A 16,252-nucleotide genomic window follows, 5' to 3' on the forward strand; every position below is an offset into this window, starting at 1 on the left:
TTTTTTAAAAAGCATCCCAAGAAATTGTCACACTAATGATTATTTCCCTTTAGATAATATGAATAAAGGTTTGATGTGAAGTGCAAATGAAATGCTTATATTTTTCAGACTAAAAGTATCTGATAGCAGAATATGAAAAAACAGACCACATTAGAAGAATATGGGAAAAAAAAAACCCACTAGATTTACAGACTAAAAATTTTGAAATAGGGGCTTCAAGACTAGAAAATAAGACCTTTTTAAAGTGAGAGGCCTTCACTATCTATGCGAGAAATTAACTGCAGAAAGCTATGCTTATGCTACAGTTAAATTCAGACATCACCAACAATTACTAAAGCATTACCAAGAAGAAGGTATGGTGAGAACAAATGTAGTAAAAGTATCTAAACTAGATATTAATCAACACAACTGGAATTTCTCATCTTAAAATGTTGGCTTCATTTTAAAGTTTTTATATAAATTATGTGGCACTGTTCTGTTCCTCAAACTATAATGCTTACATCTATAAAAAGTTAAATTTCAGATATTGACAAAAGCCCACTGGCCCCTTTTTTTCCTATGTATGTAGCCCAAGCTGGCCTTGAACTGTGTAATCTAGACCAGAACTGAATTCAAAGCAGTCCTACCTTAGGCTCCGAGTGCTAGGACTGCAGCTGCCAAGCACCAGCCTGCCTCCCCTTTTCCTATTTATAAAACTGACAGTTTTGAAAACACTTCTAGCTTAGAAATGCTCATCTACATTCTGAAGCTTCTATCAGAAGTTTCTCATAAAATAATAGTACTATATTCTTTCATATCATAAGGTCAAGTACCCTGTGTGCTTACAAATATTTTAAGTGAAGGCAAGGGATCAAGTCATGTGCCCAGTCGCTCTGAATATGCTCTTGTGCTCGCATCCTACTATTAAAAGCGCTGAAGTGCAAGTAAGAAGACAAATTAGATGCATTTGAACCGTTATAATGCAAGAAGGAAAATACCTTGCTAACTGAAAGACCGAGAAGCTGTAAGAATTGGTAATAGTTTAATTTTTTGTTAAAGCTCCAAAATTATAATAAAATTTAACCAAATTGAGGTAGTGACAGACTAATGTATTCCATGTGTCTCTGAAGTCTCTCACAATTTACCTACATGTCCCCCACTTCCCCAATTAACATAATTCAATGTCAAATGTGCTTTGAAAGAAAAATTGAGATTATTCAAATAGTACTTAAAAATCTTAATTACCAGCTTAAAAAAACTTATAAAATGTACACAATAATTCAGTTTTCTTCTTGCTAGTCATAAATATGTTTTCCTCCAAATACAGGGAATTAAAAAAAGAGGATAAAGATATTATATGACGCAAACATTATGAATTGGTTCTGTAACAAAGCCATCTGGAACATAACCCGTAGGGGAGTGATGGTAAAGTTTAGTGTCGCCTCATTGAAGGTTTATATATAAGCTTTGTTTCATATTAAATTTTCTGAACAGTACCTAGCTTCCTTTCAGAGTTAGTGAAGCAAAATCTATTTCCATTTTAAGTCACATACAAGTGCTATGTGATCAGAAGGATGAGAAACACTCGGTAAGGCCTGGTGGGTGGTAACTTCTTCATGACTAGGTAATGGAATCACCTGTTCAACCTCTAAAGTATTTAAGTCAATGAAAATGTAATCTAGACATCCGTGAAAGCCACCAACGTAATTTGTGTAAGCAGGTTCACCACAAGCGCTTTTCAGTTTGAAACAGTGTGTGAGGGACATGTTGCATCTCTCCTCTTCGCCATTGGAAGCCCAGTCTTCATGGTCCTCTGGAATGCTGCCACTGATGACAAAATGATACATTCCTGATGACGGTGTACTATTAAAGTCTCCACAAAATATAACTGGTATGCCAGGATAGAGATCACATGAGACGTGTCTAATATGAGCCAAGGCTACTGCCATTTGGATGAGACGAATGTATCCACCTATGAACAAACAAAATTAGTGCTAAGTATTTTTTAAAGCACTTCCCATCCTGAGGACACAGTGCACCCACAAATCATGGTGCCTGAATGACATTCAACACACACACACACACACACACACACACACACACACACACACACACACACCTTTTGATTTTTTTTTTGATAAGAGTTTTAAATACATGTTGGTCGAGAACTTGAAATCCTCCTGCCACAGAGTCCTCAGAGCTGATTACTCGTATGTACCACCATCAGAGCCCTATCATACACTTATCTTGAATGTCACTCATATATTGTAAGTGATTATTTCAAGTTGCTAAAGCTTACAAAAAAATCTGTCGGGCCCAGCAAGATGGCTCAGCAGGTCAAAGTGCTTGTTACCAAGTCTGATGACCTGAGTTCAATCCCAGGGACCCATATGGTAGTGCAAGAGAACCAACTCTAACCTCTACATATTTCACCTCTCTCTCCCTCTCTCTCTCTCTCTCTCTCTCTCTCTCTCTCACACACACACACACACACACACACACACACACACACACACACACACACGTACTTTATATTTAGTGCGTGCGTGCGTGCGTGCGTGCGTGCGTGTGTGTGTGTGTATGTACAGCTTTAGTAACGTTAAGTTTTAATGTTTAAGCCATTGTAAAGCTAAATAAAACCTACCTTTTGGGTGCCAGTAGAGATGGGTATTAGCAACACATATCTTTTTAGAAGAGTCCACTGTAGACTGAAGAACTGAAATCTGTAATAGGAAGCACAAGAGTTCAGTTGGTGTCTGCCAAATCTCCTGAAAACATTTTTGGTTTTGGTTGTTTGAAACCAGTTTCTCATTGTAAACTCCTGGTTATCCTAGAACTCTAGATGGGCCTTGAAACTCATAAAAATCCATCTGCCTCTTCCTCCAAAGTTCTGGGATTAAAGTCTGGTGTCACAATACCTGACTGTCAGGAATGTTTTGTACTTAAGACTGTAAGCTGAGCTATTTTATTCCAGTGAATTAAAAAACTAAGATACCAATTTTTAAATCTGACACTACAAGTTTTAAGGTATGGTAACATGAGTAAATATAACATTTTAGTAACCATCCATATGCACCGTTATGCAACATTATGAAAAAAATAATTGTAGTTGACAAAATTAAGATTGAACTGTTTTCAAGTATGAAAGCACTTGTCCTGGAGTCAGATCTGTTTGGACAGTCATTCTAGCATTTACGGCACTGTGCCTTGGAGTAAGGTAAAAAAACCATATAACCTTCCTCAAAGATGTGTGTGTTCAATTCAATGAACTTACACAGGAGTGCACAGAACACAATGGTGCTGGAAAATGGGTAGACATTTGTTTACTCAGAACAAAACCCATTACTTAAAAACTCTGAAAATGCCCTTAAAGATGACAGGCATGGTGGCTCACAACTTTAATCCCAGAACTTAGAGGCAGGTGAGTCACAGTGGTTCAAGGCTAGACTGGCCTACATAGCCAGTTCCAGGGCATCCACGGCTACACAGTGAGACCACGTCTCAAAATACCAACAAAATTCAACAAGAAGAAAACAAAACAAAACACAAACCCACAGTTTAAAGCTACGTTCACACCCTGAACAAAGATGCTAACATTGTCAAGGGGCTATGAATCCTGGCTTCATACTTTTATGAACCAGCATAAGGGCGTTTGAACATTTTTCTCGGGCGTTGGTGGCACACGCCTTTAATCCCAGCACTTGGGAGGCAGAGGCAGGCAGATTTCTGAGTTCGAGGCCAGCCTGGTCTACAGAGTGAGTTCCAGGACAGCCGGGGCTACACAGAGAAACCCTAAAAAAAAGATGGGGAACATTTTTCTCATTTATGAAACAAGCATAGTATCTGTAAAAGCAGATAAAAAGCCAATTACTTTTTCTTACACACTAGTTAACAATAGTGACGAAACAGACCTTAAAACAGGAGGCGCTTACACATGTGACTGCTTTAAAATGCTCTTAAAATGGTGCTTGACAAGTTACTAAGTCTCCCTGGACTCTAAGCACTAAGGAATGTCTCTACTCATCTTGTTCAGTGTAACCCGCATCAGGATAGGCTACACTTTTAAGACGCTAGGGCAAAAAATACTTTCAAGAATTACGTATTTTCAATGACAAGTCCTAATACCCACCCCCCTCTACTCCGACAGGCCCTATCCAGGAGCGGGGATGAAGAAAGCAGGCAGAGCTACTTGACCTGAAGGACAGTCGATCTCTGGAGTATCTTCTCCTGTGCTAATGGGTTCAGAGCCAGTTTCTCTAGTAATTCTTTGTGCAGTGGGTCCGACCTTAGGGCTTCTTGAAAAGAAATGTCGTGTTGGCTAAGGAGTCTGAACTTCGACTTCCGGTAGAAAGTGGCCAGGCCTTCGTGCTGCTTGATTCGGAACACGCCCTCCAGCCCGAAGGCCTCCAGGGCGGGCACCAAGCTGTCCGAGAACACTGCGCGGTCCACCTCCTGCAGACAGATGAGGTCTGCGCTGTAGCCCGTGAGCTCCTTCTGTATGAGGTTCTGGCGGTAGTCAAGCTCCAGGGCGTAGGGGGCACAGTACGGGTACAGGACGGTCCGAGAGAACTCAGTCTGGGCGTACGTGTCTGCCAGGATGTTGTAGGAGACGGTGCGGATGAAAGGGTCCTCCGTCACCTTCTTGGTGTACAGATGTCGATGGTCAAAAGTGCAGGTGCCAGGCCCGGCCTCCACCGGGCACACGCTTTCCAGCTCGCGGCTCGGCCCGAAGCGCTGCCCATTGCCCGGCGTGCAGTGAAACTTGAGCCGCAGCCCGATGTCAGCGTTGCACGGGGTGTAAACGCGCTCGTCCACGCCCGTCTCGATCCACGCTGAAGGCTGCAAAGAGTGAGACGCGGACGCGAGGCCGCCGTCCCCGGGTTCTGCCGCTCCGGGTTTGACTTCCTTGTACCAGCGGAACACGGAGCTGGCGGGATCCCCAAATTCCAGACCGAGTTTGGGGCACACGGGGAAGCCGGCCATGATGTAGCGCGGCAACTGCAGCTCCGTGAAGGCAGGCGGGTTGCGCTCCACCTTGTATTTGACGTCGCCGATCTGCAGCACGGCTCCGTCCTGCCAGGCGTCCACGTTGAGCACGTCCTCGGCCACCGCCTCCTCCCGGTAGTACAGCTTCACCACCGGCTCGCACGGCGCAGCCGGTTCCGACCCGGTGGCCGCACAGGCCGCGCCGCCGCTCGACTGAGCTCGGTTCTTCCTACTCTTCTTGGCAGCCACCTTAGCGTGACCCTTGAGGGCGTTGGTGGCGATCCGGCTCAGGGCCCGGCCCAGAGGCTCGCTCTGGTCCCGCTGCATGTTTTTGTGGCTGCCGTCGGCCAACGCAAAAGACAAGCTGAGCTTGGGCTCCGAGGGCACACAGCGCACCACGGCGCGCTCCATGGCGCGCGCCGCCTCGTGAGTCGCTGCCTCGGTCCGGCTGCGCTGCTCCACCACCGACCGGACCCCACGAAGCGCGGCGCGGCCTGGGAGCCTCCACATGAACCTGGCAGCTGTCGAGATCAGAGATCCAGAGTCGCCCGGTGTTAAGTCCACAGGGAGGAGCGGCCGCAACCGGCTATAAGACCCATTCAGACCCTGGACTTCCGGTCGGCGGCACGCCTAAGCCGCGGTGTGAGCATAAAGCGCGCATGTTCCCGACTCGCACTTTCGCCAAATCCACTTGCCCGCTCGTTCCTGTCAGAGCCGCCCGTCTCGAGATTCAAGCGCCTTGGTGTTTGTATTCAACACGAGTTAAAGGCAAAGAGAGAAAGAAGTATAACAGTGCCGGAGGGAACTACCAGAATCCGAAGTTTCGTTGAAAGTGCAGGCTGAGGGTTTACGGAACCGGAAGTGACTGGGCGGTGCCTCCGGGAAACACTGGGCTTTCTGTCAGTTCCCGTTGCTCCGGTCGGGGTTGTGTGTGGGCGCCGGCCTCGCCACCCGGATTGCGACGCCCGCTCTCCACAGTTGGCGGACCTGTTCCTTGTTCTTTCGAGGTGTGGCGGCTTGAGGGAAGCTAGGCACGACAAGCGTGGAGCCTGTGGTAGCCAAGTAGCTCCGAGCCGCCCGCCGGGTTTCTCCACCAGCTCGTGAAGATACAAAACACACGATGCAAAATTTACTTAAGCCTCACAGTTTTGTTGTTAGATTTTGAGGTAGGTTTCGTATCCGTCGCGGAACCCAGAAAGACTGAGTCAAAGCTACACAGCATAGTAAATTGACAGAAAAAGGACCGGGTGTTTTAAGTAGTGAAGGGCTTGGAAGGCCTTGTCTTTGTAGAGTTGCAAGGTTTAGCAAAGAAAATTGCAGGACTCAGGTAAAACTTTAAAAACTCTTTCAACGAAGATGCTAAACCCCTCCCTATTTTACTTTACTTGAAGATTAAATTTCGCCGAGAGTTTTCTATTTTTATTCCTTTTAAACTCTTAATGATCTCGAATGATCTTGGGTTATTTGTAGACCAAAACGAAGTCCTATCTGACTGGAACAGTGAGCCCCGGGAGCAGTAGTTTGTAAGAAAGACCCTTCAACTGTACTGAACTCAGGTTGTCAGGCCTGGCAGCAACCACCTTTGCCCACTGAGCCGTTTCGCCAGCCCAGACCTTTTGTTTGCACCATCTTTTATTTTTTAAGAAGTATTCTGACAATGTCCAATCTCGTGGAAAACTTGTTTTTAATCCACAAGCTTGAAAGTAAACGCCTCTTTGTTGTTTTTGTTGTTCAAAACAGGGTTGCTTTGTGTATTCCTGAGTGTGCTGGTCCTCAGAGATCTGCCTGTCTCTGCTTCCTGAGTGCTGGGATTAAAGGTGTCCACCACCATGCCCAGCTGTAAATGCCTTTACTGAGGCTTTATTTTTATTAAATTGACTTACAGCCCCATTTGTAATTATGTAATTGAAACTTGATATTGAGAGATTAAGCAATAGTATGATTTTTGATAATACATATTGGGGTGAAATGACTAGGAATAATTTTATTCTTAATGTCAAGAAACACAAACTGGGCCAGGCAGTGGTGGCGCACGCCTTTAATCCCAGCACTCGGGAGGCAGCGGCAGGCGGATATCTTGAGTTCGAGGTCAGCCTGGTCAACAAAGTGAGTTCCGGGACAGCCAGGACTGCACAGAGAAACCCTGTCTCAAAATAATAAAATAAAAAAATAAAATAAAAACAAAAACCCAAAGAGACTGGAAAAAAAAAAAAGAAAAAGAAAGAAACACAAACTGGGCTGGAGAGATGGCTCAGAGATTAAGAGCACTTGACTGCTCTTCTGAGAGGTCCTGAGTTCAATTCCAGCAACCACAGGGTGGCTCACAACCATCTGTAATGGGTTTCAGTGCCCTCTTCTGGTGTGTCTGAAATCAGCAACCATGTACTCATACAGATAAGTGAGGAGGAAGAGGAGGAAACACAAACTAATACAGTTCAGTGGTAGAGTACTTGGCTAGCAAGTGTGAGGATTTAGGAAGGCCTTAGAGAAAGAAAGTCTGCATCACTGGTGAGATAGCATGGGTGGTTTAGTGTTTGCCATGCAAGAATGAGGATTTAAGTTTGATCCCCAGAACCCAGATGAAAATGTTAGGCAGAATGGTAGAATGGTAAGTGCTTGTAATCCCAGCTCTGCGATTACAGGTAGAGCCTTGGGGTTCTGGGCCACACAACCTAGCCTAATTACAATCTCTAGGTCAATGAGAGACCCTCTCTCAAAAAACTAAGGTGGTTATCCTCGAGTAAAGACACTGGAAGTTGACATCTGACCTCTACACGTGAGCATACGTGTGCATGTTCAGCTTCCCACAACACCTGTGCCAACATAGATTTTCTTTTAAGTTTTAAATTAAAAGGAAACCTACAAAACTAAGCTAGGCATGGTGGCACATATTTTCTATACCAGCTTGGGCTGTGTAGTGCTACCTCCAATCAATCAGTCAGTCAATTAATATAAAAGAAACATACCTGTCAGAATCATGTCTACCTATGTATCATTTATAAATCTCCCAGTATTCATATGTGAAGCCTAGTTTCTTCCCATTACTTTCATTGCAGTAGATGATACTGGCTGTAAACTACACCGATTGCTTACATCCTATCTATACTTAAGGTCAGAATGATACTGTAGTTTTTGATGATAGCATTCAGAAGTTTTGAATAGTACTTGTTACCTCTTTGGGTTATTTCCCCCACATAATTCAAAAGTCAGATGTTTGCTTAACGGGCACAAGGCACTAGGTTCAATCTCTAATACTAAAAAAGGGGGTGTGGCATTGCATTCAAAATAATTTCCGTTTGCCCATTTATAAAAATTAAATGGGTCAACTTACCTATCTTTTCTTTTTATCCATTATCTTTCCTTCCCAACCCCTCCCTTCTTTTTTCCCTTTTGCTTCTTCTTTTTATTTTGGTTTTGAAATAGAATTTCACTATGTATCCCAGACTGCCTTTGAGTCCACAGCTTTCCACCTCAGTTTTCTCAGTGCTGGCATTACAGATGTGATCTCTCATGATAACTAGCTTGTTTCTTTTAGGTTTTGTGCTTTTCACATATTTGAGATATGCTATATATGTTATTCATTATGATGCTATCTAATAGCAATCAAAATTAGCTCGGAGAAAAATGTGAAGAGCTTATGTAAAGCCTGTCCAAATTTAGCCCATGAGATGGCTTAGAGCAGGAAGAAAGCACTTACCATACTAGCCCTGCAACTTGAGTTTGATCTCTAGAATCTACATAAAGGTCAAAGGAGAAAACAAATCCCACACCCAAATTGTCCTTTGAGCTCACACAACATGCATATACAAAATTTTAAAACATTTATGTAAGTTTAGAGCCAAAGAGAATTCTTGACCATAGTTTTTTAATCCTGCACTTTAAATTGATCTTATGAAATCTGTTAGTATTTTCAATATTTCTTTCCTAAAGAAGAAGAAACTTCATGGTCCAGTGGTCAAGACACTGGCTTGCTCTTCCAGAGAACCATTTCCATTCCTAATACCCATATGATGGCTTTCAACCACCTAACACTCCAGTTCCACAGTATCCAACACCCTCTTTTGGTCTCCACAACCACACAAAGACATTCAGGCAAAATACCTGTACACATAAAATTTGTTATAAATTTTTTTTGTGTGTGTTTTTTTTTTTTTTTTTTTTTTGATTTGGGTTTTTGGAGACAGGGTTTCTCGGTATAGCCCTGGCTGTCCTCTGTAGACCAGGCTGGCCTCGAACTCAGAAATCTACCTGCCTCTGCCTCCCAAGTGCTGGGATTACAGGCGTGTGCCACCACCGCCCAGCATTGTTATAAAATTTATAAAATCTCTCTAATATATGTTAACATATATTAGAGAATCACTTTTTTTGGTGTTTTGGGTTTTTTTGTTTGTTTTGTTTTGCTTTGCTTTTTGACATAGGCTTTTACTGAGTCCAGGCTGGTCTCAGACTTTTAGTCCTCTTATCTCTGCTACACAAGTGCTGGAGTTACACCATGTGTGCCACTAGGCTTAGTTAGAGGATCACGTTGTGATGTCATATCCATGACTCCCTTTTAAATAGTCAAGGCTTTGAAAAATAAATTTACCTGATTCTTCAAATTGTATTCTTGGTTCAGAACTAGAGTTTTTACTTCCTCCTGCAGCAGCTGGGAAAAAAAAAATACAGAGATCCACAACCAGACATTATGCAGAGAATGAGAGACCTGGGAACACTTGAACCTAAGTGGAATGTCTCCATCAAATTCCTCAGGGGACAATGAGGAAGATGAGGTGGAAAGAGAGTAAGAGCCAGAGGGGATGGAGAACACTAAGGAACCGAAGCCTTCTAGAAACAACAGGGTGAATACACGTATGAACTCACAGAGACTGAGGCAGCATGCACAGGGTCTGCAGAGCTCAGTACCAAATGAGGTCCTGGAGTTGAAAGGGGAAGTGGGCACATGCCCCATCCTTAACCCAGAAGCTATCTCCAATTGATAACAGCTTACAAATAAAGTTTTAGTTTTCTCCAAGGGAATCTCACAGGGAAAACAAATTATGCTTAAGAGTAGGTTGCATGCCCACCGATAGAATTGGCTCAATTTGGGGTGTTTCTTTCCAATGAGAGCTCATACCAGCAACACACTCAATTCAGGACTTCACATACTCAGGACTTCCTTCACTCCTCATATTTAAGAATCCTCAAAGATTCAGTCAGGGCCATTTGTGTGATACAATTGAATTAAGAAATGAAACCTTAAGTGATACAATAGATGCTGGTTTTTTGGGTTTGAAAAAGAACAAAAACAAAACAACTGTGATTAACAAGAGTCCAGGAACACTGAGGTGAAAACTTCTGGGAACTGTTTCCTCCGGGTTAGCACTCAGAAGCTTTGGGAGGGAGCCAAGGCTCAATCTTTAGCTAAACTTGTTAATATGTAAATGTTTTCATGTGGAACTAGTTTTGGCAGCATGAAAACTGCAGGAGTCATGTGTGACAGGATTTTCCCTGTTCAATCTCATTAAAATATTAGTGCAGCAGGAGCCTGTGATTGGACAGGGAAAAGGGAGGTGGAGCTAAGAGTTGCAGAGACAGAGCCTCTTGAGGGAGAGAAAGAGAAGCCAAGATGGAGGCAGAAGAGGATGAAGAACCTGAACCAGTGTGGCTTTAAATAGCCACAGGCAGTTAAGATATCATGAAGGTTAGAATAATTGAGATAATTTGTCTACTCTAGGTGGGCAGCTTTTACCATTATCAATTGGTTCTGAAATTATTGTATTGCCATCTTGTGAATTGAGAATTTATTGATACATAAATCTGTTTGGTTGGGCCGAGGAGATGGCTCAGCCGTTAAGAGCACCTCCTGCTCTTCCAGGAGGTCCTGAGTTCAAATTCCAGCAACCACACGGTGGCTCACAACCATCTCTTATGAGATCAGATGTTCTCTTCTGGTGTGTCTAAGGACAGCTACAGTATATTTACATATAATAAATAAATCTTTTTTAAAAATCTGGTTAATTATAAGCTAGTGTTTTGTTTCTACTGGGTTGATGGTTGTTGTGTGGGGCTGGCCTGGCAGCAAAGGGAACTCTGGAGAGAGTTAGCAGGCAGAGAGTAGCCCAGTGGGACCCCGCTGGAGCAGAAAGTAGCTGGATGGAATTTGGTGGTTCTATTTGGTTATTGGAATGTGGGACAACCGACTACAGGGGTTTATGGCTGAGAAGAAAGGGACAAGCGAACCAGAGCTGGGAACACAGTGATAGGTCACTGTGGGGGCTTGCTAGAGACAGAGCCGGCAGGACCGCGGCTTGGCCGAGAGTTGCCAGAAGTAACATGGGAAGCCTGCTGGTTCTTTTTTAATATTTTCAGCAACAGTTATGGAAAAAAAGCTGAGCATTAGCACCATATGGCAGGGTTGGAATTCCTGAAGAGAATCCAGGAGACCATTGGTGAAGGCAACAGTCTCTTGCAGCGGAGATCCTAGTATACTAAAGATGCCAAAACTATGGAAGACCATCAAGGACAGAGCCAGGTATGTGTGGAGCAGCTTTCTTCTGCTTCAGTTCTTGTTTCTAGGTCCCTCAAAAAGTCTTGTTAATACGAGCTCTCATTGGAAGAAGAAAATACCCGAAACTGAGCCAATTCTGTTGGTGGGCATGTGGAGGAGGAGTGAGTCAGCATGTTCTGACTAGCGGTCTGCAATGGCCCATGCAGTTGCAGCAGGCATTTCCGGATTCACTAAGCTTGGAACTTGCCTGACACCCAGAGACAACAAAGACAGAGTGTATGACTGGGGCAGCCAATTGGCTGGTGCCAGTTATGGGACCAACAGTTATGGACCAAAGGGGCATAGGTGGAGGGTATAAAGACACTCCTCACTATTTCAGTAAATTAGTCTGCTTCGGCTTCTCCCAGAATCTATGTTATTGATTCCGTGCCTTCTTACCCTCTACCCCCAGAGACTGTCCATGGGTCGGGGCCAAGGGCTAGGGCAATAGGCGTGCAATCTACCCTTAAGAGTAGTTTTTTTTCCTGGTGAAATTCCTTTGGCGAAAACTACAGTTTTATTTGCAAGTTGTTACCAATTGGAGATAGCTTTTGGGTTCGAGATAGGGGAATGTCTAGAGATAGGGATAGAGCTAGAGCTCCTTTCAGCTCTAGGACCTCAACTGGTACAGAACTGTGAAGGCCATGTGCCTTGAGTTCTCCTCTGGCTCCCATTTGTGATAGACCATATAGCCTATAAGCCAACTAAACTCCTTCCTCCCTATAGTGGTTGGAATAGGTTTGGCCCCCATGGATGCTGGTGTTTGAATGCTGGGCCCATAGGGAGTGATATTATTAAGAGGTGTGTCCTTGTTGGAATAGGTGTGACCTTGTTGGAGGAAGTGTGTCACTGTGGGGGTGGGCTTTGAGAGTTTCCACCTAGCTGCCTTGGGATGTGAGTCTTCTGTTTGCTTTCAGAACAAGATGTAGAACTCTCAGCTCCTTCACCACCACTACCATATCTGCCCGAAAATTACCATGCTTCCCACTATGATGATAATAGAATGAACCTCAGAACCTATAATCCAGTCCCAATTCAATGTTGTCTTTTTTAAGAGTTGCCTTGGCCCCAGTGTCTCTTCACAGTAAAGGAAACCCAAACTAAGACACTCCCCAAATTGTTTTTGCTCAGTGTTTTGTTTGTTTTGTTTGTTGTTTCCAGGACAAAAACTTTTGTCACAATCTTTTGTTTTCTGAGACAGGATTTCCCTGTGTAGTCTTGGCTGTCCTGGAACTACCTCTGTTAGAGATCTGCTTACCTCTGCAATACTGTTTTATCATAGCAGTGTTTTATCATAGCAATAAAAGGCAAACTAGGACAGTGTCCAATGTCAGAGAAGGAAACCAGCTCTGTCTCACACTGTTCTTCATTATTGTTTTGCATTCTTCTCACTTTCTTTTTTCCTTCTCCCAGCCTTTCCCAAAGACCAGAGATTGGCTTCCTGAGGTCTGTGTCTGTGCCTTCTGAGAGATGTGACTGTTTTAACCTAATTACATTTCTTTGTCTTTCATTTTTTTTCATTTTACCAAAATGCTTACCTTACTTCCCTTGTCACTCCTGTTTGTGTTCTCCTAATTATTCTCTTAATCTCTTAATGCATCCTTCTCATACCCACAGTAAGTAATGTATTACTGTAAACAGCTTTATCTCAGTGTTCCTTCTTAAAACGACTGGCAACTAAGGCATGACTATTTTTCTATACTATCACTTTTTATAATGTTCCTATTCTTTGAGAATGATTATTTTACAGACAGTATTCTCTATGGGGATGTACTAGTGAGCAACCTGGTACCATGAACAAACATGTAACAGAGGAAAATGACTCCTCAACTCTACTACAACCTATTCATTCTTGAATATTGCAGATATTTCCAGTAAAAGAATAAAGATGGTTTTAAAAAATGCAGCCAGAGCTAGCAAGATGTCTCAATGGGTAAAGGCACCTGTTTCCATGATTGAAGGTGATTGAAGCCCTGAACTATATACCCGGGACTCACTTGGTTAAAGGAGAGAACCAGTTCCTACAGGTTGTCTTCTGACTTACACACAGATACACACACACACACACACAAACACACATACACACACACAAACACACACACAAACACATACACAGAGAGATAAGAAAATGTAAAATAAAAAAGTAACCCCAGATGTGCAACTCCCATGAGAAAAAAACAAGAAACATGAAAAACCAAGGCAACATGACTGCTTCACAAATTGCTGATCTTTAAGTATTGGCTTCCAGTTGTAAAGAGTTTGATGAAATCACAAAGAGCTCAAACGAACAATCCCAAGGATGCTCATAGAAATTAAAGTGGATACCCATTCATGAAATGAATTCCAAGAGAACACAAATAGCTGGATGAAATAAGAAATCAACGTATGATAAAAAAATGAATTGAACAAAGAGATGAAATACTGGAAACAAAGTCCCAACAAGTCAAGTGTCACCAGTAGAATGAGTCATGGGAAGGAAATGTCAGGACTTGATTACAAGGAGAGGAATTGGAACATTCATACACCAACAAAATAAAATATGAACATTTGAGTTCTATGAGACACTATGAAAAAAATCAACTGATGAATTACGGGCATGAAAGAAGAATTTTATGCTAAAACAATAGAAAACTTCAATAAAAGCAGATTTCTCAAATGAAAGGAAGGATGCTCAAGGTCTTCAGAACAGTTATGACCAGTGGAGAACCTCCCTTCATCATCTAGTTAAAATCCTAAATATAAAGAAACTATTGAAAGCTATAAGAAAAAAATCAAGTCATGAATAAAGCCCATCATAATAATAGCTACTTTCTTAACCAGTTGAAAGACAACTGTCATTTAGACTACTATAGCCATCAAAGCTATGCCATAACTGAAGAAGAAAAAAAAAAACCCTTCTGTAATAAGAAAAAACAGGTTAGACCCAAAGACAGCTTGACTCCCAGGAGGTCTATCACAACCAGTCTCACAGGTGAGACTACCTGCTCCAATACCTGGCCTTACTGGGACCCCCAGAGTGCCCAGATGACGCAGGACGTATCTACCCTGCCTGTCTTCCTTCCTGTCCACACCACCTGGGGGAAAGTTCTGGTGCTCCAGTCCCATCCCCTATCTGCCCCACCCCAGAGTGACAGTTTGACTCCCAGGAGGTCCTTTATAACCAGGCTCACAAGAGGGCCAGTCTTCACTCAAAGATAGCAAAGTCAGTTAACCAGAGATAACCAGATGGTGAGGTGTCTCCTCCCCCCCCCCCCCTGCTCCCGCAACTAAGCTTGCTGGCTCCCAAACTCTTCTGATGGCTACCTCCGGCCTTTGTTCCTGTGAACAGGCAGTCCTGGCAGACTACAGTGAGGGACAAGTTCAAGAACAAAACCAACAGAAAATAATGTGCTTAGCACCATCAGAATACAATTCTCTCACCACATTAAGCCCTGGATACCCTGACACACCTGAAAATCAAGATTCAGACCTAAAAGTCCCATCTCATGAAGATAATAGAAGACCTTAAGGAGGACATTAAAAACTCCCTTAAAGAAATACAGGAGAATATTTTGGGTATTAGCCCTCTGTCAGATGTAGAGCTTTCCCAGTCTGTAGGTTGCCATTTTGTCCTATTGACAGTGTCCTTTACTTTACAGAAGATTTTCAGTTTGATGGGGTCCCATTTGTCAATTGTTGATCTTAGAACATAAGTCATTAGTGTTCCGTTCAGGAAAATTTCCCCTGTGCTAATGTGTTCAAGGTTCTTTCCCACTTTCTCTTCTAATAGATTCAGCATATCTGGTTTTATGTAGAGGTCTTTGATCCACTTGGATTTGAGCTTTGTACAAGGAGATAAGAATGGATCAATTTGGAAGAGAATCTCAGGGATCCTCTGTTATGGCTCGGTATGATTAACATAGTAAAAAATGACCATCTTACCAAAAGTAATCTACAGATTCAATGCAATCCCCATCAAAATTCCAACTAAATTCTTTACAGAGATAGAGCAATTCTCAACTTCATCTGGAATAACAAAAACCCCAGGCTAGCAAAAATAATTCTCAATAATAAAAGAATTTCTTGGGGAACCATCCCTGACCTCGAGGTATACTACAGAGTAATAGTGATAAAAACTGTATGGTACTGGTACAAAGACAAACAGGTAGATCAATGGAACAGAATTGAAGACCCAGAAATAAACCCACACACCTATGGTCACTTGATCTTTGACAAAGAAGCCAGAACTATCCAGTGGAAAAAGAAAGCATTTTCAACAAATGGTGCTGGTTCAACTGGAGGTCTGCATGTAGAAAAATGCAAATTGATCTATTTTTTATTGCACATCACTCCTTTATTATACTGATCTGGAAAGAGACTTAGTTGTTATGCCCAAATGAGTTCTGAACCCACACAGTAGGGACAAGCAGCTGGAACAATTCAGACAGTGAAAGACAAAAACCTTGGATTTGAACAAGGGGCACTTCACCTCTACAAAACAAGGCAAAGGTATCCAAACACAGCAAGAGGTGCAAGGAGTTTATCCCATTGGATATGAGGAATGGCTTATTTGGTGACCACATAGGACTGTTTCAGCTGCCACTAGCACCCTCGGAGTTGCTTCTGTGTGCTGATAAAGGTATATATACTTTGTTTTTGTAAAAGTAAATGTAGACTTGTAATAGACTTGACAAGATTGATCCCAACCATCTAGGGCCAGCAGCTCCTTTAGGGTCAGAGAGAAAACAGGGTCTTTTAAACCACCATGAGGTTACTTCCACT

The 16,252-nt window shown here is 42.8% G+C and overlaps 2 protein-coding genes across 2 annotated transcripts in view; one reads left to right on the forward strand and one right to left on the reverse strand.

Annotated features, from left to right (window-relative positions):
* Nucleotides 1–1,004: 1,004 nt before the first annotated feature.
* On the reverse strand, nt 1,005–5,589 carry Pde12 (phosphodiesterase 12). The gene is made up of 3 exons (XM_052189939.1): nt 4,174–5,589; nt 2,624–2,702; nt 1,005–1,951 (listed from the first exon to the last, which is right to left on the reverse strand). The coding sequence occupies exons 1-3, from the start codon at nt 5,473–5,475 to the stop codon at nt 1,509–1,511; spliced, it is 1,824 nt and encodes a 607-aa protein (XP_052045899.1). The 5' UTR covers nt 5,476–5,589; the 3' UTR covers nt 1,005–1,508.
* A 248-nt stretch (nt 5,590–5,837) lies between these two features.
* Nucleotides 5,838–16,252, forward strand: part of Dnah12 (dynein axonemal heavy chain 12) — a 192,550-nt gene continuing 182,135 nt past the window's right edge. The window contains exon 1 of the mRNA XM_052189938.1: nt 5,838–6,131. The gene's annotated coding sequence lies outside the window, so the exon portion shown is untranslated. The remainder of the gene's footprint in view (nt 6,132–16,252) is intronic.

Source organism: Apodemus sylvaticus, chromosome 8 (genome assembly GCF_947179515.1).
Source record: "Apodemus sylvaticus chromosome 8, mApoSyl1.1, whole genome shotgun sequence".
Lineage (NCBI taxonomy): Eukaryota > Metazoa > Chordata > Mammalia > Rodentia > Muridae > Apodemus > Apodemus sylvaticus.